General features: G+C 35.0%; 1 protein-coding gene across 1 annotated transcript in view; it reads left to right on the top strand.

The window, feature by feature from the left end:
* The window catches only part of LOC149072120 (protein O-mannosyl-transferase Tmtc3-like), a 138,878-nt gene extending 116,775 nt beyond the window's left edge, over positions 1–22,103 (top strand). The window contains exons 5-21 of the mRNA XM_089246176.1: positions 4,290–4,389; positions 5,778–5,893; positions 5,989–6,161; positions 6,297–6,549; positions 6,732–6,880; positions 7,051–7,134; positions 7,289–7,426; positions 7,561–7,654; positions 7,767–7,901; positions 8,987–9,069; positions 13,380–13,452; positions 13,593–13,679; positions 15,076–15,149; positions 18,782–18,902; positions 20,423–20,524; positions 21,096–21,179; positions 21,420–22,103. Coding sequence (XP_089102302.1) covers positions 4,290–4,389; positions 5,778–5,893; positions 5,989–6,161; positions 6,297–6,549; positions 6,732–6,880; positions 7,051–7,134; positions 7,289–7,426; positions 7,561–7,654; positions 7,767–7,901; positions 8,987–9,069; positions 13,380–13,452; positions 13,593–13,679; positions 15,076–15,149; positions 18,782–18,902; positions 20,423–20,524; positions 21,096–21,179; positions 21,420–21,827 — 2,274 coding nt within the window. The 3' untranslated portion in view covers positions 21,828–22,103. The remainder of the gene's footprint in view (positions 1–4,289; positions 4,390–5,777; positions 5,894–5,988; positions 6,162–6,296; positions 6,550–6,731; positions 6,881–7,050; positions 7,135–7,288; positions 7,427–7,560; positions 7,655–7,766; positions 7,902–8,986; positions 9,070–13,379; positions 13,453–13,592; positions 13,680–15,075; positions 15,150–18,781; positions 18,903–20,422; positions 20,525–21,095; positions 21,180–21,419) is intronic.
* Positions 22,104–28,000: the final 5,897 nt, after the last annotated feature.

Raw genomic sequence — 28,000 nt, 5'->3', positions numbered from 1 at the left:
TTATTGAAGCCAAAATACAAATAAAAAGTGCTCAAGGGCTAAAAGAGAGAAGGTTGGGCTGCGTGGAGAAGGTAACATTCCGTAGGTATTTATTGCCGTTCCGTTCTGGAATAAAACACGATATGTCGGATGATATTGCCGGCCATATTTTTTCATTGTTCCTCTTCCGAATCCTGCCAAGCAAAAAAAGAGAAGAAAAGGAGAACAGAAGGTAAAATTTGTGCGATAAATATGGTGGGAGGAGGAACCCATGGTGCCTTGCAGGTGTAATAAAAGCAATAAAAAGAATCCGGAGAACCTTATTCCCTGTTGTTTGCTCTCATTGCGATTATGAGCCTTACTTGACGAACATAAGTCCAAAGTGGCTGAACAAGGAATTTTCTCCTCTACTTATTTCTTCGTATTGACACAATTTTGGCGAAGTTCAGTTTTATTTCGTTTTCTTTGACTTTTGTGTCTATGTACGAATTAAAAACTTATCGAGATTGAATAATTTTTAATGATTTTATGTTGTTGACACAAATATACACTCTCTCAGTACCTGTATTTAAAAAAGAAACAACGTTGCTAGACGGGTAAAAAATACTTTTACAGAATACTAGCAAAAATACCTGGCGCTGCCCGGGTTTTCTTACTGGGACGATTGAAAAAGTGACAAACCATTATAAAGGAATAAAGTGTTATACATAATACTGGCAGAGCAGCCTAATTTGCAGCATTAGAGAACTGACAAATCATTGTAAAGGCATGCGCATGTCTGAAACTCATTGTTAGGGAGTCACGACAACTGAAGTAAACATTTCGAAAGTGACTGTTGGAAAACCAAGAACCATAGTTGCCCGACGATTTTCACCCATTTCGGGCATATGCCCGGCTCTGACGAACTTTTAAAGTAATCTACGGTTCAATTCCGGTCCTGTTTGGTATATATGCAAAATTTGGCGACGATCGGTCTAAAATTGTAGATATGTATAAAGGACAGAGACATACATACATATTTACTTTCACATTTATATATAAGATAGCCAGGTATGGTAAATGCACTTTTCAAATTATGACAATTCAATTTTTATGAAAAGCAAATACTGTGGCTTCTAATAGTTCACATCAGGTAAACTACTTTACTGCACACCAACTCTGGTCATATATCGTCATACGGCTATCTCTAACCAGTGCAGTTGGGCGGGAAATGAAGGTTCCATCGTTCCATCCATCGGTGGTCACCCAGGGTTCGGTACGTAAAGAACTTGATTCTGACGTTCTATGCCTGGATTCGAACCCATGGACCTTGATGGTAACCTTCATAGTGGAAAACGAGCATCTTGCCATTCGGGCACGAAATTATTGAAATTTCCGTCCATTAGGATCTAGTTTGAGTATGTATCCCTTGTGTATATGCACTTTTGGTGAGCTCTTCTGTTTATTAAAATTTGGCATGTTCAGTTGCGTGAATATCTGCAAAATTCGTATGTAGCCTTGGATGCTGAACTCGTGTCTGGAAGCGAGGGCATATCCAGACATGGGGGACCTCAAGTGGATAGAGAACACCATATTGAAGCAACAAATATGTAAAATAAAATATTTGCAAATAAGACAACACGTAAGATTCTAAATTCGTTCAGCCGGTATTTCGGGTCTGGTAGGGAAATGGTGGCGTGATGGTGTTGAAGGCTCGTCTATACACCGTCGTGCAATGCTTTATCCTCAAGTGGTTTGCTAAAATTTCCCTTCAATGTGTATGGATGTCACTAAATACTTCATTGAAAGCCAAGCAACCCGCACTAGACGAATGTTGCACTTGTGTGGATCAAAACCCCGGTCTCTCCATCAAAGAGACTTGCTTTGCACCTCTAAGAAGTAGTATGATTGAAGACTGGTGTGGCGCTGTGATCGTAACCGGTTTTTGAGTGAGCGGATGAAAAACAGAAGGAGAAAAAGCAATGTCCGGCGTATTTATTAATTATCCCACGGTGAAAGTTAGTATATAAAGGCCCCCTACACACACGCTCAGTTATAGCTGTACGGTTCGGTGCATCCACACCATTCAGTTATACCTGTGCAGGTTAAGTTTCTGGAATCGGTTCTATAGGTGATCTGTGAGAATATTTTCATTCTTCGATCTTTCCTTTCGCGGTCACGTGATCAGTTCGGATTTTTTAATAAGAACGCTGTATATATATAGTTGAAAACTTTTTAACATTATTTCCACAGATGATGTTTTGGGTGGAGTTGGATTGGTTACGGTTAAAAGTTATTGATTCAAGAAAAAAAAGACGTGGGTGACATGGTGCAAAGGTTGGTTAAGTAAAAGGCATTATATCCGCATGTTAAGTTATTACAGGAATTGAGATTGACGTGACTCTCTCAGAACGGATGTAGATACCTACTCAAGGCTGTCTCGTATAATCCGGATAAGAAACTTCTTTTAAATTGAAAAAGCTTTGTAAATTCGTATCCGTTATTATCCGAATATTGATAGAGAGGGAGAAAGAAAAGGTAAGATATGAGTGCGTACCCCTGTAGTTATATATAACAAATCATTTCTGACCTCTTCGCGCACATTGTAAATGACATTCCCCAGTACTAAGTAGCTTCACTAACACTAACTAGCACTAATACTCCCCAGTTAAATAGATACTGAATTCTTCTATTCATTTAATAATCCGTTAAGCTTATACAACACGTATTATAAAAATAAATGACATTTTCTTATCAGTTGATCTGAGAGTTGGGTGTTTTTTTTTCTTTTTTTGTCAGCAGAGAAGAATACTTTTTAAGCTTTACTTCTTATTATCAGCTTTAGTTCTTATTAGCATTTGGTTTATATTTTAGTGCGATGGTTCCACGTCTTTTTGAAATATGGGCCAGAAATTATAATTAATAAAATAAATCAGAGGTTCTTATCCCTTTTGTGTTTCACGGACCAATTGTTCCAATAAAATAAAACTGACGGTATAACACCGTTACTAATATAAGAAGGCCACCAATAATATTCAGTTTAAGGCTATGCAAAAACAATTGAGTTAATTGTTTTTTGTAGCCTAGGTCACGGAGTCCGTGAAATCTCTCCAGGGACCCCTGGTTAAGAACCTCTTCTACAAATAATCAGTAAACAATCAATTGTCATAGTATATTATTTGAATATAGAGTTTATATGTGTTTCTATGCATAATTTCGGGCAAATATATTGAAAACGAACTGATTTGCGAAAATAAGTTGCGAATTTGAAAAATGGTCGAAATATTTCTAAAATTTTATTTCGATTTTTTTTTATTCGATATCAAATTGTAAAAAAAATTAATATCACGAAAATTACTCCATTAGAAAAATTTCTTCTAATTAAAAGGCAATCCGTCTCCAAAACAAATTGCTCAGTTACAATTGTTCAATCAGTAATTGTTATCAGTAATAAAGAAGAGGGGGAAAAAACTGCGCAGTTATACCTGATGGCTCCTACAAGGAGGTGCTGCTTCTACACATGCTCAGTTATACCGAATGAAAAACCCATTCCCTTCAGGTCGCCTGTGCAAGTCAACTTACGACCCCTACACAAACTCAGTTATACTTACACAGTTGGCCTGTGCAGGTATAACTGCGCAGGTAGAACTTGTTTTATTAATATATTTTGCACACAAAATTGATTTAAATTAAAATAACTTGGTTGTTCATTACATTTTAATCATTAGTAAAGTACTACTGAGGCATTATATATGTGTCCCACTAAAAAACAAATGTGATACATATATGCCCCCCCCCCTCTGATCCCTCTTTCCCCTGATGATTTTATATATTTTAAACATATTACGGATATTTCGAGTTGATTTATTTTAATGACCTTATTTTATTTTTTTCTCAGACAAAAAATTGACAGTGAAAGGATTAAAAGGCATCGGTTGGGTGGATTGTAAAACTACTGATTTGAAGAAAAATAATTAGCGATAATTAGAGAAGATCAAAAGATACATTCGAATGTTCAAATCGACGTGCTGGCTTTTCCCACACCATGATATGGATTCAATTCTAGGAAATATATAGTATACCCACGCAGCCTCTATTAACATATTTATTGAGTTTGCGTACCTGCTGGTGTGAATTAAAATCACCTTTCTTTTTAAAATGCAATAGCTCATCAAGTACTTTGAGTTGATTGGTCGTAGTATCATCAGTATATGAGGAATTATCCACACTGTTTCCCACTTTTTAAAAGAGTTTTACGGTAGAGTATTAAGTTTAACTTTGTCAGATGCTTCGTTATTTTTTAGACTGACTGTCTGAATATATTCAACCAGGTGACTGGAGTGGTTGGTAGAGCAGAGATACTGTCGTCGTTTTTCTTCTTGTTGGCTTTTCTTTCTTATGCTGGGGCCACTGGGAAATGGAAAGCTTCAGGTAAGTTAATGTCTAAAAGATTTACATTATTGTTACTTCGGAGTAGTAAATCTGGCGAGCTAATTTCGCATCTTGTAGCGTAAAATAAAAATAAAATCATCTTTTTTTCTTCCACGAGTGTGTACTGTCCCAGAACGGACCGGTTTCAGCCCTATGGGGGGATACTACCTAGCCAAACTTTGTTTTGACTATTACCAATGTGCTGCCATCTGTTTGTCCTAACGAAAAACTTTTCTAATAAGTTTTTTTCCCCTATGTGTGTTTGTTGCCGTAATTTCAAAGATAATCATCTCACTCATAAGAAAATGATATTTTTAGTCAAATTTTTACGGCTCATTTTTTGGAATTTCTCTTAAATAATGGACGTAAAATGGGCTACGTGTAGAAATGTTGGCGTGTGTATTTTGCGAAGGAAGTATCAGCGGTTCTGGAGGAAACTTGGAAGCATGCCAGACCACGTGCGTTTATTCCCATAACGTTAACCTGTCTTAATCTAATTTTCAACGTCTTAACATTCATGGCAGTTCCATTCATGAGGTTTATGGAACACACGGCTGTACGAAATCATTCCATCGTCTATTCCAACAATAACGACTAGAGAAGATGCGTTAACTTGCATAAATTTGATTTTATGTCGCCTCATTTGTCATGAAATCATTAACAAGGAAAGCTGTGGGAAATAAAATCTATTCGCGCATTTACAATCCCCATTCCTGCCAAAAAAAAGCAATCATCGCTTTTTAAATGCTTGGAATGATAGTTATTTTGGTAAAACATATTTCCATTCAGAACATAGAAAAGATTGATGTCTGCACCAGAAAGTTAATTAACGAAATAGAGCTTCGATGACAACAGCCCTATCAACCGTCCAAAAGGATTGATTATCAAATCACGTGCAAAAAATCAGTTTGACTTGAAAAACGTCTTCCCAAGTTACCAATGGATACTAGAAGCTAATATTTTGAAACAAAAACTCAATCAAGTAAATTTTCATCGATACAATAGCAGTTGAAGTTAGTTTTGTCTTTCAAAAGAAATGAAAGTGGACACCCAAATAGAATCTGTCGTGAGAACAAACCGATTATGCTACTACTGCCACAACAACCGCAAGATGTAAACATTTTTGTTAGTTTAAACTGACGATTAGCTAGAATATTTAATGCTATTGTACTTGTAAAATAACGTTAGTACTGATAGAGAAAGTCCTTTCAGCGTAATGGGATTTTTATTACTTTCGTAACTCTACCGCTAATGTCACATCTAACGTCAATCTGTCTAATTTTTCGTGATTTATTTAAAAAGTTAACAGTAATATCTATGAAAATGTTTGTAATAATTAATCATTCCTAATTCATTTTTCACCATGACTGAAGCTTTTCTATCCACAGAATGGTTTCACATATCCCTATCAATACTATTTGTTGCGATGGCCACATTTTCCAAGGAACAGGGCATTACAGTGATCGGTGTATGTTGCGCATACGAGATTTTCATCGTGCAAAAAGTAAGTAGCATTTACCTATTGTATTTAAAAAAAAAGGAATGAAAGCGTTTATTGAAATCGCTCATTTCTCATATTGGTCATTTTTAATTTTTCAGTTGAGTTTTTTGAAGCTTCTCCACGTGATTCAGAGCTTAGCAATGCTAAGAGGTCCATCTCCGTTCTGGATTCGAGAAATGTTGGCACGACTTACAGCTCTTATGGCTGCAGCAATACTTTTACTGACAGCCAGATTGAAAATTATGGGATCTCAGTTGCCGGTTTTCACAAAGTAATCAATTCATCTACTTTTCCTCTCCGAATAAAGAAATCTGTGATTAGTAATTTTTGGAAGACCAATCTTTCATTTTCATTCTAAAAAATTAATTAAAATGCTCGAATGTTTTCTCCTCTTTATAATTTCTAGATTCGACAATCCAGCTGCCTCTGCTGTTTCTCCCAGTCGGCAACTGACGTTCAATTACCTGCTTCCAGTCAACTCTTGGTTGTTGCTCTATCCCTCCAATTTATGTTGCGATTGGACAATGGGGACCATACCACTCATTCAGTCGTTCTCGGACATTCGAAACCTATCGACGATCGTATTTTACCTGTTTCTTATAATGATCGTGAAAATCGGTATACATCCAGAAAACCCTCGATCAAAGCCTTTAATCATGGTAATGCTACCAAAAAACTTGTAAAATTTAACATAATCATATATCGAGATGTTTTTATCGTAAATGATATATCGATTTTTGTTTTCTATTACATTTCATATCTTCATAGATGTTGATTGATTCAATTCCTGACAATTTTAGTGATAAGATAGAAAGTACAAAATATATTTTTCTTTACACAGAGTGCATCTTTCGCCATTTTCCCATTTTTACCAGCGTCAAACTTATTTTTCCCCGTTGGCTTTGTCGTTGCTGAAAGAGTGCTTTATACTCCAAGTATGGGGTTCTGTCTTCTTGTCGGATACGGCTGGAGTTTATTGTACGAGAAAATGTAAGAATTCCTAATACTCTGTTCTTTTAGAGGCTTTTTTGAATGATAAATTTAACAGAATTGCCGTGTTCACCTCAGATAGAGCATGCATTCAAATAAAAATAACTTTCTTTGCGAATATGTTTCCATAATAGAGAACATGGTGAAACTATTCTCTCTATACATTTCAGTCAGTGCAAGTTTCTTCTGTGGGGAGGTGTTGTATATCTCGTTGGCATTCACGGAGTCAAAACGATACATAGGAATGCCGACTGGTAAGTAGAAAGTGTATATACGAATAAATAGTGCTCGTATACATTATGTGTGGTTCAAAACTAAAAAAATGATTAAAGCAGTATTGTAAGATTTTCTCAAAAACCTGAATAATGCTATAGGAATAAGCACAAAAGCTCATACATTTTGTTCTAGGAAAAATGAATACACTATATTTATGGCTGGATTGAAAGTGAACCAGAGAAATGCGAAACTGTACAATAATGTAGGACACGCTCTGGAGAGCCAAGGAAAACATCAGGAAGCTTTAGAATACTTCCTCAAAGCAGTCAGGTAAATTAGAGATTTATATTTATATTAGCATTAGCAAAAATACATACTCATCTGACCAGCATCATTTCAAAATAGGAGCTTCCATTCTAGGAACAAAAAATTATATATTTATTGCGGTATTTTTTTATTTTTAGTGTACAGCCGGATGATGTGGGAGCTCATATAAATGTCGGTAGAACATATAATAACTTACAAAGATATGATCGAGCCGAAAGAGCTTTCCGAAAGGTACGTCAATCCCATCATCAAAATTTCGTTACCAGTTATTATTCCGAGATATCATGAATGGATTTTTCTTAATAACTTCCAATGTTCTTTAGTAACACTTTATCTCTCTTAGGCGAAAGACCTACTTCCACGACCTAGAAGTGGTGAACCTTATCAAGCTAGAATAGCACCGAGTCATTTGAATGTATTTCTTAATCTGGCGAATTTGATATCAAGAAACGGAACGCGACTTGAAGAAGCTGACGCAGTAAGTAAAATATATAAAAATTACATTTTAATCATACAGTATTTCAATGTATTTATTTGCAGAATAAACAGATGGAAAATGACTTAAATCTCGGCAACCACGAATAAGAAAATTTTGAGGTAAAATCACACTTTATTGTCCAAGAAATTATGCATCTCACGCTATCCTATCTAAATATATTGGAACGAATTGAGAAAAGGTGAGACCTTCGAACCTTTACTTCCGTATCTCCGTTTAAGTGTTTTAAAGTAAGTTTTGAGCGAAATATTTACTGTAAATCAGTTTGTAGGAAAGTCTTCCGCAGCAGGCGTGAAGATAGAATGGTAATGGCAGACTGAAAGACCATTATCCGAGAGTTAACTTCTCCGAAACGTTTCATCGACAACTACGGTAACATTCTCAGTGGTTTAATACAGATTTCTGTTAATCACTCTGTTATCTCGAGAAAATAACGTCAATTTCACTCGCGTCTCTACATAACAAGAATGGCTACCGCAGTTTTTGACGAATCGTTTGGATGTAAAATGTCATTTTGACCACGACTTCTTCATCCGAAATCATGATTCCAAGTCTCGCTAGGTTTTGAATGCCATACTGCCATTTGATTCAAGGTGTCATTGTATCACCGTAGTCACTCATTAGTAGTCCTATAGATGACGTTTCATGCTACATGTCGTCTCAGACACGGCATAAATTCTGTAACATAAAAATGTCTGTCTGCGTCTGCACAGCCATGATACGATAGGTATGAATACGTTCTTTCGTTTTGTGTTAAAGAATGTTTTCCGTGTTTGATACGATACGGTGAGTGTCTGTTGATGTGAATCCATTCTTAGCCCCATATTTATCATCTTGGCTGTGTCCAGTGTGGGTCTCCATGAACTGGCTTTTTACTCTTAGACATCCACTATAAAGATAAAATTTTATTCGGAGATAAAGAGTAGAATGTGAAATATATACCTTAGTACATTCGGGCGACATTATATTCAACAATTCATAAACTTATCTCTCTGTGAAACATTTTCTTAACAATGACTAGTTTTATTGAAGAAGAGAAACATAATTGATCCTCCCTTTCTGTTTAGCTGTATAAACAAGCAATCAGCATGCGATCCGACTATATACAAGCATACATTAACAGAGGAGATATTTTGGTCAGACTCAACAGGTAGGTGTTCCTCCATTCATTGTAAAACTTCATTTTCTGCTATTAAACTTTATATTCTTTAATTGACTTCAAGGCCTTTCAAGCGATTACCAAACAGGTGAGGTGAAATAACTTTTACATATATTAATGCATTTTTATGTTATGTGTTGTCATCATTTTTTACTCTAATGAATCGTATCGAATTTAATGACGTAAACGTCATTAAATGTAACAAAATACGTCATTAAATGTAATAACGTACAAGCCGTATTAAAAAATAGTAAAAATATAAACCTTAAAAAGCATCTTAACTATTGATATCATCAGATAATTGATAACTGTAATAGATTTTCCAAGTCATGAACAGTCGAACGAGAAAATCCTTCAATAAATGCGTGTGTGGTACGTGTAACTACTCTTACATTATGCGCGTCGAACCATGGTTAAGGAACTTTGTCTTTATCGATTTGTTATGCATGACCATATGCTGAATCATTATTACCAGCTGAGCTTATGATTGTTCCCTCACACGAACATCTACAGCAGTGCTTAATTATAAATGTTCTTACATATGTGAGTTTGGTCAAATACATTCCATGAAGATTAAGTTTAGCCTATTTTGTATACAGGCTGCCCCAAATTGTTTGCAAAGCAGATATCCCTGCAACCGTTGATTTTCAAAGCATACTTTCATTTCCTAAAAGTTTTTAAATGACGAGCAGTTACTTAAAATCGCAAAATTGGTTTGAGGGGTCGTATACATGAAAAAATATAGAAATTAACTTCAAATTTTGATCTTGAACCCTGAAAATACGCTCTCAAAACGAGATTTACTTTCGTATTCAACCACAAAAGCGAATTTTTTACCTTTTTTCAACTACTTTGGTTATTTAAATATCTAAGTATGTAGATATGTAAAAATATTTAAATATTTAATGTATTCAAATGTCTAATATTTAGTATTTAATATATATATATGTATAATATATATATGTATAATATATATATGTATAATATATATATGTATAATATATATATGTATAATATATATATGTATAATATATATATGTATAATATATATATGTATAATATATATATGTATAATATATATATGTATAATATATATAATGTATAATATATATTTGATATATCTAAATATGTGTATATATTTTTTATTCATTCATATCACGCTTTGGATGTTCTGATGAATTTCCGTGAATTAATCTTCACAGCCACCGGTTAGAAGAAAACGAAACCTAATTAAACCACCCCGTTGGACAAGTTTCATTTCATCGCGGTAATAAGTAATAAGATGGCACTACGGAATAACGAAATTGTGTCTTAAAAATAGAAAATGGGGTTATATCCTTCACGATACTTTACTTTCTCTACGGATAATGCCGCTTTCATTACTTATAGACAAGGAAGTCAATTTTTTTTCTTGCATTTTAATACACTAATACATAGAAGATCAAAATATTTTCCGATGTGTATGTGATCACCGTGCTACCCATACACTGCACCATCTGTTATATCAATGATTATACGGCATGAACAAGTATGCGGTCTTTATCTGAGAAAATAAAACAAAAAGATGGGGCTCTGCAATAGAAGATCAATTACCGAGTCTTTTTCTACGAAACGAAATCCAAACAGGGTAAAAAAAGTTGCTGTAAGTTTCACAGCAAGTGCTTACACACAATCATATGTTTTCTTATCGGTCATCAAACAGTGGTTTCAGCTACTAAGTAGGTTTTTTTACTTTTTTCATTTATTTCTATTTTTTTTTATTGATGAGAAAGTTAAAGAAAATAAGAAAAAGTGGGAATCGATAAAGTTTCTCCTTCAATATTACAGTTCGGTTTTTTCTGCCAGAGGTTGGTTGCCCGTATCGAAAACTTGCGCAAGTTGTGGACGCTGTTCGATATGCCATTGTTTGTTGCTCTTTTAGTCTCATATTTTTTTCTTGTCCATCTGACTACTGGAAGAAAGAAAATAGACCAAATACCAAAAAAAAGGAAAAGATATCTCTTAGTAAGAACATTCCGCGCGGCATCCGGGTGTGAAGATATTGTTCATCGGCCATGCCAATGTGATGGGAAAGCATACGAGGAGAAAACAACACACACAAAAAAGGCACCATGGCTTCGGTGGTTGTTACGAGTGGATTAGAAGAAATAACAGTAGCTATCGATTCCAAGAAACAAAGTTGGCGATGAAGGGAAACCTGCCTCTTTCGTATCTATATATGTATATTTTTTTTTGTTTCTATTTCTCTCTCGTGGTGTTGTTTCTTTTTTCCACGACCCGTACATGAACTTGCAAAATCACACACGCGACCGTGACTTATCTCCTTCAACGCGATTTTTTACGATTAACGGGTCATTTTGTATGTTTTTTTAGGACATTTCGATTTATGATACACTGTTTAGTCTGTTGTTGAAGAAAGTGTAAAATACCGAGGAAATACTGGAAAAATTCCGATGAATATTTTCCTTGCAAATGAGAGTATATCGTTCCTGTAAGAATGTTTCAGTTTTTTGTCCGTTATTAATGTTATAGATCCAATATATTTAATATAGGCAAGAAGCAAAAAAATATGCCAAACTTTGCGTAACTTTTATTAAAGAATTGTTAAGACTAAAAAAAAGATTAAATCCCACGAATGGTACTGAAATGTAATAAACGTAAGAAAAACGCCAACAAAAAATATGAATAGCGTGGGTGAGATGTTTCTTTCCTTTAAAACATGGGTACTTGATTTACACAATTATGAATGTGCAAGAGACTTCATAATTTAAGAAGAGAAAAGAAATAACGTAATACTACCGCATCTTTCGTTTTACGTCATCTTATTGAAATTCCACCTCCCGTAAATCCACTCTTTGCAAGTGAAAATTGCGTTAGAATCAATGTTCTTTGTGAGCTTCAATCCTTTGGTAGGATCGTGATGGTATTTAAATTCCTTTTCAGTTTGTCACGGTCATAAAGTTACAATTATTTCTTGCTATCCGTCTGACATATTGAATACTTGAAAATACGCATCTATATTTTTCTTTTCTTTTTTTTCTATTTATAAGTATATACAGTGAGCGCAGCTAATTCCCCTTGCCGCAGATTTCTGGTGAACCGTTAATCCTAGAGGCATATTTCTAATTTAAAAAATATCCAAATAACGTGTAGACTTTGAATTGCAAAGGGTTGTGTAGTTATTGAACCAAACAAATTAACGTTTTAGACGGACACCCTGTCCTAAAAAACAGATTAAAAAATTGTTAGCCTCTCTCTCCTGAGCGCAACAAAATAAATTCTACGTTTTTATAAGTGCAATATTCGTTAAGACATTTTTCGTTAAGACATTCAAAATTCGGAGAAAATGTGGGAAAGAACCACATGAATGAGAAAAAGAAGCGTTTCCCTCATTTTCTCCGATTTTTGAATTCAAATGTTTCAACCAATATTGCACTTGGAAAAATGAAACTTTCTTGTTGGGCTCCATAAAGACACGGCAACAACTTTCTAATTAGATTTTTTAGGGCATGGTGTCCGTATAAAAAGTACAACCCCTTGCAACATGAATGACGTATCTGAGATCTACACATTACTATTTTCTAATTCAAAGTATGCCTCTAGGATCAACGGTTCGCCAGTAATTTATGGCAAGGATGCTTAACTAAGCACTCTGTATTTGAATACAATGTACAGGGTGTTCTGTTAATGCACCGACAAACTCACAGGGTTGTTAGTAGGCATCAAGAGGAACAAAAATTGCAATGGAACATGGTGTCGCAAACCACGTTGAGAGGGTGAAAATCGCGATTAACGCCTGCAGGCTCTGAGTCCAGAGGAGACAAAAGGTGGATGTCAGTTGATCGCTGAATGCGTTCGTGGGTTCGCTCACCATATCTGACGTAAGCAGCGTCGCGAAACGCATGCGCTGGGGTAGGATCACGTGCTGCGGACGACGTAAATTAGATTGCCGTCGCTATAGCAGACATCAAAAGCATACTTGGTATTTTCGAGCGCATCCGGGAATAATTTTTGCGTCGTTGTAGACTGAGCAATGACGTCAAAGGCCGCCACTTCAAACAACTCTTGTAATAATTATTCAAATAAATCTTTTTGTAGTTGTTATTGTCGTTCCAGCGTGACGTCGAAACCTGCATGCGTTTTTTGCGATTTTCACCCTCTCAACGTGGTTTGCGACACCATGTTCCAATGCCATTTTTGTTCCTCTTGATGTCTACTAACAACCCTCTGAGTTTGTCGGTCCATTAACAGAACACCTTGTAGAACTTCAATTTTGTTAAAATTTATAATGTTTTTGGCAGGACGCAAGAAGCCCAAGATGTATACGAACGAGCACTTCGCTTTGACGATACCAATCCTGACATTTACTACAATGTAAGTATGGTAATTATATAAATTTGTCGTTAATGAACGCTGTAACTTCACGATTATGACCAACTTTAGTCGAAATATTACGAATATTTTTATCAAGATATTTAGAAATTATCACTTCTTTAATATACTTTATCTCACAGCTTGGAGTAGTTTTTCTGGAGCAACGAAAGACAGAGCAAGCTCTTTCGTATTTCGATAAGGCTTTGGAACTAAATCCAGAACATGAAGTAAGCTTTTTTAAAGTAATACAAAAGGGTGAGATAGATGACAGATATTTTCTGGATATCATGCCGAGGTGAACTCTAAAAGAAGTCATCTGGTCTCCGCCGAGACTCGAACCCAGGCTCTCTTGCATGCCGGGCAAGCATTCTATCATCTACACCACTGGAGACACGACCCCGCCTTCCTTAGATGGTCCTCAGTGGTGTAAAACGTAGCATGCTTGCTCGGTCTGCAAGAGGGGCTGGGTTCAAGTCCCGATGGAGACCAGATGCATTTTCTTTCCGAGTTCACCTCGGCATAATATTAAGAAAATATCTGTTTACTTGAGTATGTGGGTGATTCGATAATTCCTCTTGCATCATTTTACTGACGAACCGTTTATCCTAGAGGTATGCTTCCAGTTAGAAAATGTATCCAGATAACGTGTAGACTTCATATACTTCATCCAAATTGCATACTTATTAAAATATAAAAATTAACTTTCTATACGTACAACTTAGAAACTTGTTGTCCTGTCTCTTCTGAGACCAGCAAAAAAAGTCACTTCTCTAAGTGCAATATTCGCTGTGATATTTGAATTCATAAATCTGAGACAAGTTGGAAAGCAACTGCATAAATAAGGGGAAAATGCGTTGTCCGTTAGTTAATGCTTTTCTTTCCCAATTTTTCTCCGATTCTCGGAACTTCTATGTTGGGTTCTCGAGAGACAGGGCAACAACTTTTCAATTGGGTTTTTCAAGGCAGGGTGTCCACATAAAAAGTTAATTTTTTTATTTTATTAACTGTACTACCCCTTGCAACATGAATGACATATCTGAGTACTACACATTATTCTGGTAATTTTGCTAATTGGAAGTATGCCTCTAGGATCAATGGTTCGTCAGTAAAATGAGGCAAACAGAATTATTGAATCACCCAGTATATCTTGTTCGTTGTTGATTTTTTCACGGTCTACGGTCGATGGATTCTAAGATTAATGGTTAATTAAGTTATGGACATCTTTTTCTCAGCCACCTCGTTCGGCATTTTGCCTGTTGTGGCCTTGTATTTGCATTAAAATTATCGCTGTCAAGATATTGAACAGTTTCATCGGCATTCATCATCTTTGTTGTACCAAATGGGGGTGGCCAACCGGTGACAACCAAGAATGCGAAGCCTTTTTCAAAAATTGGTAAAAAAGAAATTCACTTAATTTTTCAACTGGAAAAGTTCCCTTTTATTTTTGAGAACAATATTTTGTTTAATTGACGATATACTAATGTAGACTGATATACTGATGTGGACCACCAAACTTATATATAGTGTGGTAAGGCTTCTGAACAACCGACACGCTTTGAAAAACGGTTGTCCACCTTTGTGCTATATGGTTCGAAATAAATATTTGACGTCCTTTCTTTGCAGCAAGCATTGCTGAATTCAGCTGTTTTAATACAAGAAAGAGGAGGACCACTTCTGAGAAAAAAAGCCTATGAAAGGTATGGTTATAACGTGAACATACTAATTTAAATAAACTTTCGATTTTATTAAGTTCTTTCAATCTCAATGAAATAAAGGGTTTGCTCAAAGTTTCACAAGAATCACTGACAAGGATCACTTGTAAGAAATATATGAATTCTTACAGGTTTGTAATTTATATATAAAAAATAACATGTCACATGTCCTGACTAACTGATTCATCATTGCCCAGCCGAAACAACTGTAGCTATAAACATGAAATTTGGTCAGAACTTTTATTTCATAATATAAAGACCAACTAAGAAGGCATTTCTCGAAATTTGACCTCTAAGGGGGTCATAAGGCGTTTGAAAGGTAAGATAAAGTAATTACGCCGAGCCAAAACCGCTGAATCTATAGTCTTGAAATTTGGTCAGAAATTTTATTCCATGACGTTAACACCAAGTGTGACGAAATTCGACCTTTAAGGGAGTCATAAGGGTGTTCGAAGGTAACATAGAGAAATAATGCCGAGCCGAAACCGCTGAAGCTATTCCAGAAATTTGGTCAGAAGTTTTGTTTTATTACGTTAGATTCACTAAAAAGCTTTTTTTGGAAATTCGACCTCTAAGTGGGTCATAAGGAGGTTCAAAGGTAACATAGAGAAATTACTTGGAACTGCAACCGCTGAAATTCATGAAATTTGGTCTGAAGTTTCATTTCATGACGTAAAAACTAAGAAGGGTTTTTTTGGAAATTCGGCCTGAAGTTAATAGAGAAATCACGCCGAGCTGATATCACTGAAGTGAAAAATATGAAATTTGGTCAGTATTTTTTATTGTAATGTAGAGACTCACTGAAAAGAGATTTTTCAAAATTCAACCTCCTAAGGGTGGTTCAATAGTTATATGGTTCAATCATCGCTGAGCTGAATCTTAATTCCATAAATATGGAATTAAGAATATGGAATTCCATAAATATGGAATTAAGTCAGTATTATATATTTTATAATGTAGATGCTTACTAAGACGGGATGTCTGAAAATTCATCCTGAAATTTGGCCAATACTTTTATTTCATCAAGTAAAGCCTCAATAAGGAGTTTTTGAAATTCCAACCCTAATGGGAGTCATAAGTGGGTTCAAATGTTGTATAGAAAAACCCCGCCGAGCCAAAACCGCTGAAGCTATAAATATGAAATTTGGTCAGTGTTTTTATTTTGCAATGTATAGACTCACAAAAAAAGGGATTTTTCAAAACTCAACATCCAAGCAGTGGCGATTTCACAGAGGCGAGCGGGGCAATCGGGGTATTACTCCCTCAGCACAAACACACACACACGCACGCACGCACAAAGTCAACGTCACATCTCAGAAAGTTGCAAAAGATTTCCCCCAGGATTACAAACATTTGTCGGAAAAAAATTATTCCACCTCAGACAGAGTCTCTGGAACCACCCTGCATCTAAGAGTGGTCATAAGTGGGGAAGTAGGGTTCAAAGGTAACATGGGACAATCATCGCTGAGTCCAAACTGCTGATGCTATAAATACGAAATTTTTCAGTATTATATTTTATAATATATACATTCACTATGACGGGATTTCTGAAAATTCAACCCCTAAAGTGTCATGAGGGGTTCAAATATTACACGGGGGAAATTATCGCCAAACAATTTTCATCTTACCAAATCCACGCTAGCGAAGCCGCGGGTAATAGCTAGACTCGATATAATTTCACATGAGAGTACTCTCACATCTATCCATTTTCACCAGTCCATCTACTTCTATAATTGAGTAAAAGAGCAGTAAACTGTTACAATAAGAAATCAATAGGCTTTCTGGATATTATGCCGAAGTGAACTTGAAAAAAGCGTCGTTCTCTTTACCGGAAATCGAACCCAGGACCCCCCTCGCGTACCAGGCAAGTGCACTGACCATTATACCATAGCATGATAACGCTATCCTACTAAACAATAAAAAAATCTGATGATCGTTTGGTTTAATCTGATGAATCTCGTGACCGTTTCTTGGCAATCAAATACATCCGTTTTATGTATGTCTCATGTTCACTGACAGTGGAATGGATTTGAAAATTGCATCTGAATCATGCACATCACTCTCAACACGTACATATATAGTATCGATGTATCATAGCTCCTTTCGAAAGAAATATATCTCTCTCACATTTTCTTACTTGGAAAACGAAATGAAACTTGTCCTTTATTTTATTGCCAAACTTTCGCGCTTATCAGTATGTTGACGTATTCTGAACTCGGATTTGCGTGTGATGCAGTGAACAAAAGCTTTCAGAAGTACATGCAAATTTATTTACGTAGCGAACAGCTGCAAAACCTACTGAAAATGGGAGAAAAAGTACAAAACTCTCGGGAAAAGAACAAACAAAAAAACAACGAAAACGATCGGAATTTTACTTTTTGTTTTGTTCCCCAGCGCACCATGATCGATTCTCCAGCGTCCGTGAATGCGAAAGTGATTTAAAACACAAAACATCCATTCCGAATAGCGTCACAAAGCGGACAAAAATCGAAATTTTATGCACGAGACTTTAAAACAAAAAAAAAAGATGAAAGTTATGTGAACCGGCTGTTGGTATACACCAGCCAGAAATAGAAAGTAAAGTGGGAAAAAGTATATGGTAGAGTAACGGTAAGTATACTTTCGAAGTAGTACCTCTATGTTTCTCCCTTTACTATATTTTCAACTTTCACACACGTATCACAGTATTAAAATTTCCAGAGTGGCGATGATAAGAAAGGATGATCGTTTAAAAGACGAAAAAAACATCACGAAAATAGTTTCGTTTTCTACTTGTTATCGAAGTATCCGTTTTGAATAGAATTTAACTTCATCGAATAGAAGAGAGAGACTCTTGAAAATAGAAATAAAGATTATACACAAAAGCTGAAAGTTTTTAAATGAGTTTCAGTAAAACTGATCATTGTTATAGGATAAAACTCATTAAGCTTTCGTGAAAGTTATTTACTGGGTTGATATTGTTGTATTGAGATTTGTTTTCTAGATATATTCTTAGAAATGGGTCGATCTTCTTTTAGGTTCTGTGTTTAGCATCTTAGTATTGGGTCGCCAAACTTCTGCATACCGTATACCTCCTTCGTCTGGTGTCAATATCGAATTGCAGTCAGTGTTCTGGGAAATCTAGAGTTTTTCATGATCTTTGTGTTCAGACCGCACTTCAGCAGATCTATATGCAAATTACCTTTTTTAAGTTAACGCGTAAACACCATTCTGGTGGTTGTGTGAAGTTCAGATTATGATTCAAAAGTCTGTTTGCTGAAATTACTTTTTAATTTATAGATAAGGATTGTTTATATTTTGCTAGCATCTGCGGCAAACTTCTCATTTGCTTCCTTAAACATTTCAACTTCAACGAAAAAGGTAGGCTCATGATGGCTATCATCTACAATGCTATGCAAATCGCTGTTCAATAAAATCATAAGATTGAATATAATTACCGTTCCAGAACTAGCATATTCGGTCGATCTCTACTGTAATGCATATTTTATTAAATAAATTTTGAGTTAATGAAGAACCACGTGAAAACACATTTTTATTATGTTTTCAGACATTTTCATGACTTTTCTAGGTTTTAAAACTACTTAAATGTATTATGGTCTTCCATGTTCTCTGTCTAGACTACATATACTGCTGAGGCGAAAGAGCGTCAACGAAAGAGTATACTTCAATCTCGGCATGTTAGCAATGGACGAGAAAGATTTTCCTCTAGCCGAGAAATGGTTTCGTCGAGCTGTTGAGGTAAGCCTCAGTTCTTGGGTTTTGTTCTTCTCAAGAAGATAGTCAATTTCCATAATATTCTTAGTGTTCCATTTAAAGCGAACTTAACGATCCTTTTCCGCCTGCGACAAAGTTCAGAGTATATTTATAACACTTTCCGAGTTTATGAAGCATTTCCACGTTCCATCTTCTCCCTTCCTGCTTACTTGAAACGGTTCTGTAGTTGGTACTCTCAGTAGCGACTAGGCTGTTATCTCTGAGTAGCTTCAAGTTAGGCACATACATCAACAGAGCTATAATTTCCCGCTATGCCAGTACATTACTTAAATATGTGCAAACGTGCAATTGTGTGTCTAAAGGGACAATGAATTTAAACCTAGTATTTTGTTACTATTTTTTGTTAACATCGTTGAACCCAGAAAATAAATTGCTTATGCAGATTTTTTACATAAGATGTCATAATAGTTTTGCGGTAAATTCGATATGAGACATCGTTAAAATGATCAAATATTAACCCTTTAAGCGACACAACGGAACCCCTTTCAAAATGTCATTTCTTCTTTCATGAAGTAGGCTTTCTTCCGATTTTCAGTAGGTGAAAACTAAGAGGTATAGAGAAAAGTGTTCCGTTGAGAAATCAACTTTACAAATTATCTGGACTTGTCAATTCTTAAATAAGAGGGTTTTGATGACGCTTAAAGGGTAAAATTTACTAATTCGTGAGAGAAAAATCCTTAAATTTTACCAGAATTGATGAAAATATTTTTTTCTTCTAAAACCTATTTCTAGATCAGCCAAAAAATTTATTTCTGCCAATGTTCGGCAGAAATAAATTTTTAAATTTTCTAATACCACATCCACACAACTTACAGATAAGTTTGTTTTTTATTTCAATTTTATTTAAGCAAAAGATTCAATGACTGTCTCAAAGGGGGCGTTACGAAGTTTCAGTATTATTCAAAACAAGTTGCTTATGGTTGGCGGGTTACTTTGCCTGCTTCACAATTTTATTAGATTTAAAAAAAATCCGAGGTTCCCAAAGATGAGAAACTTTCATTTTTTGAACTATTCTTTGCTCTCTTTTTGTTCATTTAAGAAGATGAGAAATGAATAGAAAAATTGTTTTCCCGTAGGATTTTTATAACAGCGTGCCATCGTTGGCAAAATTAAACCAACAACTGCGCTGAAACAAACTTTCAACGTTTTGCCGATACAAATTATTAAAATATACGGCAAAAATAACTGAATTTCTGCGTAGAAGTATGACTTTTCACAAATCTAATGCCAGCTGATGGAGATAAAGAGTTGCAGATTTTCAACACTGTAGCTTTAAAGGCAGTAACTTTCCTCCCGCCAATAGAGTATTTACTGTATTTAAAAACTTTATAGTCTTTCTTACTTTATATTTTTCTTATTAAAGTCAGTTTTAATGCAGTGAATTTCATGAAACAAACGTTGGTAACATAGCAATAAAAACTATTTCAGCTTTTAAATGTATCGGTAGAACATTCAAATTCTTAAATTTTGTCTTTTTTTTTCAGTTACGTCATGACTTTAGAAGCGCTTTGTTCAATTTAGCACTGCTGCTGTCTGAAGCTCATCGCCCTTTAGAAGCGGCACCGTTTTTGAAGCAATTATTGCGGGTAGGTACTCTTATCTATATCTGTATTACATCTTCCTGAATTTGCGGATCGTCGAACCGTATTGTGGCGAAATAAACTTTTATTTCGAAAGCTTAATCAAAGTTAACTGAATTATCTACTCTTACGGAGGAAAATTGCAAATTACGTCGAACGAGCTTTCGTATGGAGGATTCGAACTATTGAAACTCTGAAAATCATTCGTGTCTGAACTTGGTTAAACTGATAACAATAAGTGTGCCAGAGCTAATACCGTAACGAAACTGGTAGAGAATTCAATATCCGCGACACGAATTCCTCTTCTACTAGTTCTGTCATGGCTGGTTTCGTTGTAACAGAACTAGTAAAAAAGGAATTCTAGTCACGAATATCCTATGTCTGATCTGCTTATTGTTTAACTTGTACAGCCGATGTAGTACTAGTTTGCTAATATTTTGACACAAGTAGACAATTTTGAACGAAAAAAACATTTTCAGCAATAAATATTTCCTGGTCATAAACTTTATCAAGTATCAAGTGAATTCCTTGCTGCATAATCATTAGTAATAAATGACATTACACCTTTTTATTCTAGTATCATCCTGACCATGTAAAAGGCTTGATACTTTTGGGTGATATATACATTAACGCAATACGAAACTTGGATGCTGCGCAAGAGGTAAAAACATGTTATTTGTATTATTTGTCTCTCTCGAACTCTGCATCTATACAATTCATTTGCTCTGTAGATTTTCTCATCTCCACGATTTCTCATTGTATAAATTAATATTTTCTATTTAATTAGTATTATCGGTCATTCATTTTTGTTGGACTAATAATTCGACAGCTGGTTTGTGACTACACACGCGAAAGAACATAACAGAATTTTAATTGCATTTTCTTTTGTTTTTTCCATTAGTGTTACGAGAACATTTTGCGACAGGAACCTGGTAATATACAAGCTTTACACAACCTATGTGTCGTTCATGTGGAGCGGGGACTCCTCGAAGAAGCTGAACGATGTCTTACAAAGGCCTCTGAAATGGCACCGCATGAAGAATACGTTATCAACCATCTACAGATCGTCCGCACTCGGATGAACGCAATAAGAAGAAAAGACCAAAACCAACAGCAAGTTCTGACATCAGATTCTTCAAAATTTAAAACAACCGAAAATGTTAAGGACTTCAAAGCTTCTGAAGCAGTGGATGATACGGTCTCGGATAGGACAGCTTCAAACAAAGTCAAACGCAAAAAAAAGTCATCGTCGAAATCGAGTTCCACGAGCGAAAATAAAGAAAATAGTAGTTGGCGGCACGTGCGATAAGTCATATGGCATTGCTTCAACTGCCCCAAGAGATCTGAGGAGGCATTACGGATGAATCCACGTGTTACTTAATTAAGAGTCCATGACTATATTAAAAATATGAGTAATTATTATATTTTGCAGTGCCGTGTGGCACGTGGTGAACAAAAAAAAACGGTTGAGATAATTAAGAGTATGTTTTTGTAAATAAAGTGTTACCGGTGTTACATGTTTTAACAACTTTAATGTGGAATCAAATGAAAAAATTCAATAAAGAAATCCTATTTGTTTTTTTAAATAATTATTTCTTCTTCATGTTTACTATTTCAATATTTATTTACACGCTTTCAATGTTTATAGAAAATAACGTAAACATCATAGTTTCTAGCATTTTCTAGTAGCCAAGTAGTTAACAACCTGACAGATCCGAATTTTGGCTATAGGTCATAGCCTCCGAGCAGTGTTCAGAACATGCCTTATTTTATGAACTCAGCTAGTTACGCTTCATGTGCGCACAATGCCTGTTGGAGGACTATCACTATCGAAAGATCTAGAACTTGAAAACCACGGCGAGTTTCCAGTTGAAAATCTTTTTATATCCAAAAATGTAGTTATGTTTATACCGAATGCATGGGGCGTCGCAAATCTTTGTTAGCGGCATCACGGCAAGCTAGTGTTATTGATTTTCGTGCCTATTTATACTTTGAAGAGACTCTTTTGTAAGTGAAAATATCCATTAAACTATTCTGGCAAGCCGTAGATGAACCATGAATTGGGCAAGTGAACCGCGGGAGACAAAAGTTTGAGAACCAATAGTGTATCCAATCATGTCAAGATTATGGTGGCTGGTCAGAGATTAATGAAGCTTCGAAAAATTTGGGGTAACAGACACTTATCGATAATCAAATGGTTAGCCATATGGCAACTACGCTTCAGGATACTAGAATGCCCCAATGTTGAAATAGAATCGCAAATAGAGAAAAGTCACTATGAGTTTAGCTGTTAGGGTTTTTTTTTTCATTTTAATCAGCATATTGTTTGCAGAGGAAGAGAAACTGATAATTGTCGACACCGATTTTATTAGTGATAAACCAGTTCAAGATTTTTTTTCCCGAACTTACACTTTTAATAGAAATATAATTACTGAGAGAAACACTGATTATAGGGAAACGATTTTCTTCCGTAGCCTTTGTATGTGGTAATACCATGTACACCACTTTTTTTCGGAAATATTATGACAGCAAAAAAGATTAAACACGTAGTCTGACGCATTAGTTAATGTAAAAATTGCGTGAAGTTTAAAAAAAAATAAACAAATTTACACGAACAAAGGGTATTGATATTCATAATACATACAAGAACTATGAGAAAGTTTCAGTTCAAAATATTTATATTTTTTCCGTCTTTAGGGCAACTCGTTTTAACTTTATTGTTGTCTTTCCCGTTCCCGATTTTTGTATCCATTTCATAAAAGGCACTGAAATTTGCTCAGACAGTGTATTAAAAGAAAAAGATGAGCACAAAAAAGAAACAAAAATAAAAAAACGGGTTCCTTTCCATGAAGTCCATGGTTGATGACTGTGAACGCGAAAACTCATTGACGTGTGAAACTACAGCCGAAAGTTGAGAAATTCCAAACCTATTCGGTTCTTAGAGCACATTTTCTGGGAAGAACGTTACTCCCTCCACCACCCTATTCTCCTGCTCTGATCCAGAATGAGGTTTTTGAAGTTCAAAGGACTCTCAGTCAGCTGTCACCGCAAATTTGAAGCAGTTCTTGTAAGAGAAAATTCCTTCAACGACATAGAAGATCTTTTAAAGTGCAAACTACTCCACGTTACTGCAACCTGTCCTGATTTAATGAAACTCAATTGCTCAGCCAGTCGAGAGAAGATGCGTTTTCTTCGCGCTTGTCTTTTGCCTTTAAGCACCTATTACACCACGTCATTCGAGATAATGAACAAACAGTAATTATAGCTTGAAAATTTCGTTGGCTGATCTCCAGTACTGAAGTGGCTGAAACAATTTCCACACTATTAAGTAAGATTTAACAGGTTTGCGTATTTTATATTCCGTGTTTTTTTATCTGAAACTTTACGCGCTAAATGCATCGGATACACTTCTTTGGTGAAGAGACAACCATCTCGGTTGTGACAAACGGATAATGACTTTTAAAGCTGGTGAGAGAATACATAGAGATTTCATTCATAATAGGGAACCACTGATTTTTCTAAAATGAGCTGTTAGAACTTTTATAATCAAATAAATGGGAGTATACAAATATTTGCTACAACTGGAGAAACAACAAATTTTAAACACATGATTAATTTGAATGTTAAAACTGAACGCCTCTGGATGTTAAAACTGAAAGACTTTAGTTTTGAAGTTGAATTAGTGGTTTGTTTTTCGAATGATGGGAGGATCGAATTTCAGAGATGATATATGATATCCAAATGTTCCTAAAATTAAATCTGATCACCGTGCAAAATTTACCATTAAAATTGATATGATTACCTGGCTCTTAACCCTTCAATGCATCGACTTCCTGATGTCATGCAATTAATTAATGATCAATTACTACCCTTTTAACATCAGAAAAAATTCAAGTATTATCTTCCGGTCTAGTTCGTAGAAACGAATGGTGAATTCTTACTATATAAATTGAAAACTTGTTAAAAAAAAAAGATGGCAAATAAGGAAAACATGGTTAAAATTTAACATGACAAAATTTTAGTCATGAAATAAAAATTCGTGTGCATGGAAGAGTTGCCATTATTCATGATGTCTAATACAGTGAAATCTATGTATAACGATCCCGTCTATAACGATAAACCTGGCTATAACGATATTTTCTTTGCTCCCGGTGGAATTCCTATTCTATAGAAAATAGCGCAAATGCTCAAGCTGTCTATAACAATGTATTTGTCTTTATAACAATATTTTTTCTAGGTTCCTACAGTATCGTTACGGATAGGATTTACTTTGTTATATCAAAATCTTGTGATTCTCATCAAACACCAACGGAACGCCCAAATCGAGTCTTGATGAACATAAATAAATTCAGTTTATCGAAGAACCCATGCAGAAATTCACTCGAAATTCTCTTGTTCAATCAGAATCTCAACCGAATATAAAACACTTATGATGGCATTACACTTGCATTATGCACGTTCCATCTGTCGGTTGAAGTGCATTTTAGCAAACTGCAGAGGAAACCCCTAAAAAAACTTTATCCACACGTTCACTTATAAAAATGTAGAGTGCGTTTCAAACCTTCTCAAAAAATACAGGGTTGCAACTACGGCGACATACCACTGATAGATAGTAGGTAATGTATTCAATTTGGCCTTATTGACGACATCCACGCTATTAAATTTCTTTTATTATCAACGTGGCTTTATCGGTGGGGTGAACCAGCTCTCGATTAAGTAATGTTAGTATGTATATGACTGATTCGGTACGCTGCCTTTGTCTTTTGATTGTCAGTGTTATTTCTATAGCAAAAGACTGTTCTCACATCGATTCCTTTTGCCACGATTATATTTCGCATGATTAGAATAACGAGGAAACTAAATCCCATCGGTAAAAAATATATCAATGAATGTCTTTTTTGAATAGAACAGCAAAACTCTCTCAGATATAACCCCAAAATATTGAACTATGGATGTTTTTTCAAAGAGATGATAACGTATGATGATAACCCTGGTGACTTAATCGCCATACAAATACTTTTTCATTTACATATGGTAAGATAATATAAAGAAACAAGAAACCGGAGAGCAAAGATGAACCAAATTGAAGCAAGCCATTACGTATTATCTGGTTTGCAATACGTCTCATGAAGAATTCAAAATAAGGCTCAATAGACCAAACTCAATAAATCAAACCATGTTTTTCACAACAGTATAACAAAAATATAGCATTTACCCAAATTTAAGACATCAACAAAGATTTAAAACCATATCAAATTAAGACATAATTACGCATATAAATAGATTAACATAAATTACCACTGTCCAAAACCCAATTAAAATTTATCGAATAGCCGCGGGAAACAATATTTATCAAGTCCACCCACGTAATATCTACTCCGTTCTCTAAGAGACTTCGTCACTCAGTAATTATTTATCATATCTTAGGCGGAAATAACCGAATAAGCAACGTATATATATATCGGATTAATTAAACATGCAAATTAGGAATCTAAGGTTTTTTCCAAAACCGGAAATAGCTCATTTGCGAAAAAGCTGCTGAAATAAACATTACATATATATATATTTCAGTTTAAAGTTATTAACTTGAACCGTGTTATTTAGTTATAATTCTTTTATACTAATTATGCTTTTTATGAGTATCATACGCCTTTAATATTGTAAACGGAAAGAAAAATAATTCTTCTGGGGATTCGAGAAAAGGACGTAAGGGTAGATCCGGTTCATAATTAAGAGTTTTTACGTCCATTTAATTAGCAGTGTTTATCCCTAAAAGAAATATTATAGCCCCATCTCCCATGCAAAGCATTTAAGGGGGGGGGGGACACTTTTTCGTTATTTTTATTTGTTTTCGAACCTTTTTTTTTATCCTTTATTGAGAGAGAAAGAGAGGCTAAGGGCAATACCCTATATATATTCAATTAACCTATTCAACAAGGTCCACACACAAACGGTAAATGAATGTCTTACTATCCTGATTAAGTCGTCTCCATTGTTTTCCTAAGAGATGGGGAAGGTAAATGTGTCCCATAAAAAATCGGTTCGTCTTAAGGGGTTTTTCTACCGTTTTTTTTTTGGGGGGGGGGGAGTGGAACATAGATCGAAAAGTAGAAGAAGATCGTTTCAAGTTCCATTGTTATTTTTAAATTTATTTTATTTTAGACGAGAAAATGACTCGGTTGATTTTCTTCAAACCATTGAAATTATTTTATATGTATCCATATCATATGTATCCATATCATATGTATCCATTTTTATGTATCCATAAGTAACTAGCACTGTCACTATTCAAGTAATGTTTATTTCGCTTCCCATTCCCTTATGACAAGAATATAATAAACTGCTGTCAATACAGTTTTTGATAGTTTTCGAACGATGACATTTTTCTATGAAACTCCATCGAATGTAATAGGGAGTGTAGTGTGTGATACATCGAGATCTAAATTTTTCCACCTATAAATGAAATTGAACAATGAAGGACCGGATACACCCCGCTTCACATCTCAGAAAAATATTTCAAATCATTCCCGAAGGATGGGTGCATCCGGAAACTTTGAATAAGTGACAGAACAAAACCAAAACAGATTTCGTTTAACAGCGTTATGTTTCATTGATTCAGCTCACTGTTTGAAGACCACAAAACCAAATCAATTCATTTTTTAATCACTTCAATTTGCTTTATAGAATCAACGCTTTCGCTTAATTGAGTCATCTCAAATTTCGTTTTATTTCGTGCATATTTTTCAAAAAAAATATCTTAAAAATTATTTTAAAGCCTCTTTCTTGATGTAAATGGGCGTGGTGTCATTTTGTGAACCTACTGCACCAAATACCAATTCTGGCCATATCGTTATACAATCGAATCCCGTTTTAACGAATACCGTTATAGCGAAAGTATCGTTTTAACGAATACTTTTCTTATCCGAAATTAACGAAATTACGTTATAACTAAGTGATTTCTCCGGTCTCTTGGAGTTCGTTACAAGGGGATTCAATTGTATTGCAATTTACTGCCATTAATGAGTTGGGTTGGAAGTGGTGCCACGTATAGGTGGTAACTTGAAGCTCGTTAGGGAAAATATCTTGTTACATTCTCAACCTCAAGATGGTAAACGAGCATCTTACTACCATGCCACTCGGGCAATGTGCCTCGTCATTATATCTAGAAAAATGTATAAATTGACATTTAAATTAAACCAAATTTCATTCAAATTGAACGAAAACATATAAACAAAAACTTCAATTGTAAACACGTAATAAATATTCTTTTACTCAACACACAATTCATAATAGAATAAAAACATTGTATGGATACAGCGCTTCTTTAGTTATTTATGAAGACGTTATGATTTCCAGAAACATGCATTGTGATTTAAGATTAACTTAGGTTCATTTACGTTTCTTTTCCATTATTTTTACGATTTTTTTTTTTTAATTTTGAAAATTTTGCTTTTTGGTGTTTGTTGTTGTCGGTTGGCTGTC

This window comes from Pholcus phalangioides, unplaced genomic scaffold (genome assembly GCF_987345545.1).
Source record: "Pholcus phalangioides strain wild (caught in Gottingen) unplaced genomic scaffold, Ppha-v1.0 ptg000017l_1, whole genome shotgun sequence".
Classification (NCBI taxonomy): Eukaryota; Metazoa; Arthropoda; class Arachnida; order Araneae; family Pholcidae; genus Pholcus; species Pholcus phalangioides.
Note: the sequence above shows the minus strand (reverse complement) of the source record. Positions and strands in the feature narration are given on the sequence as shown.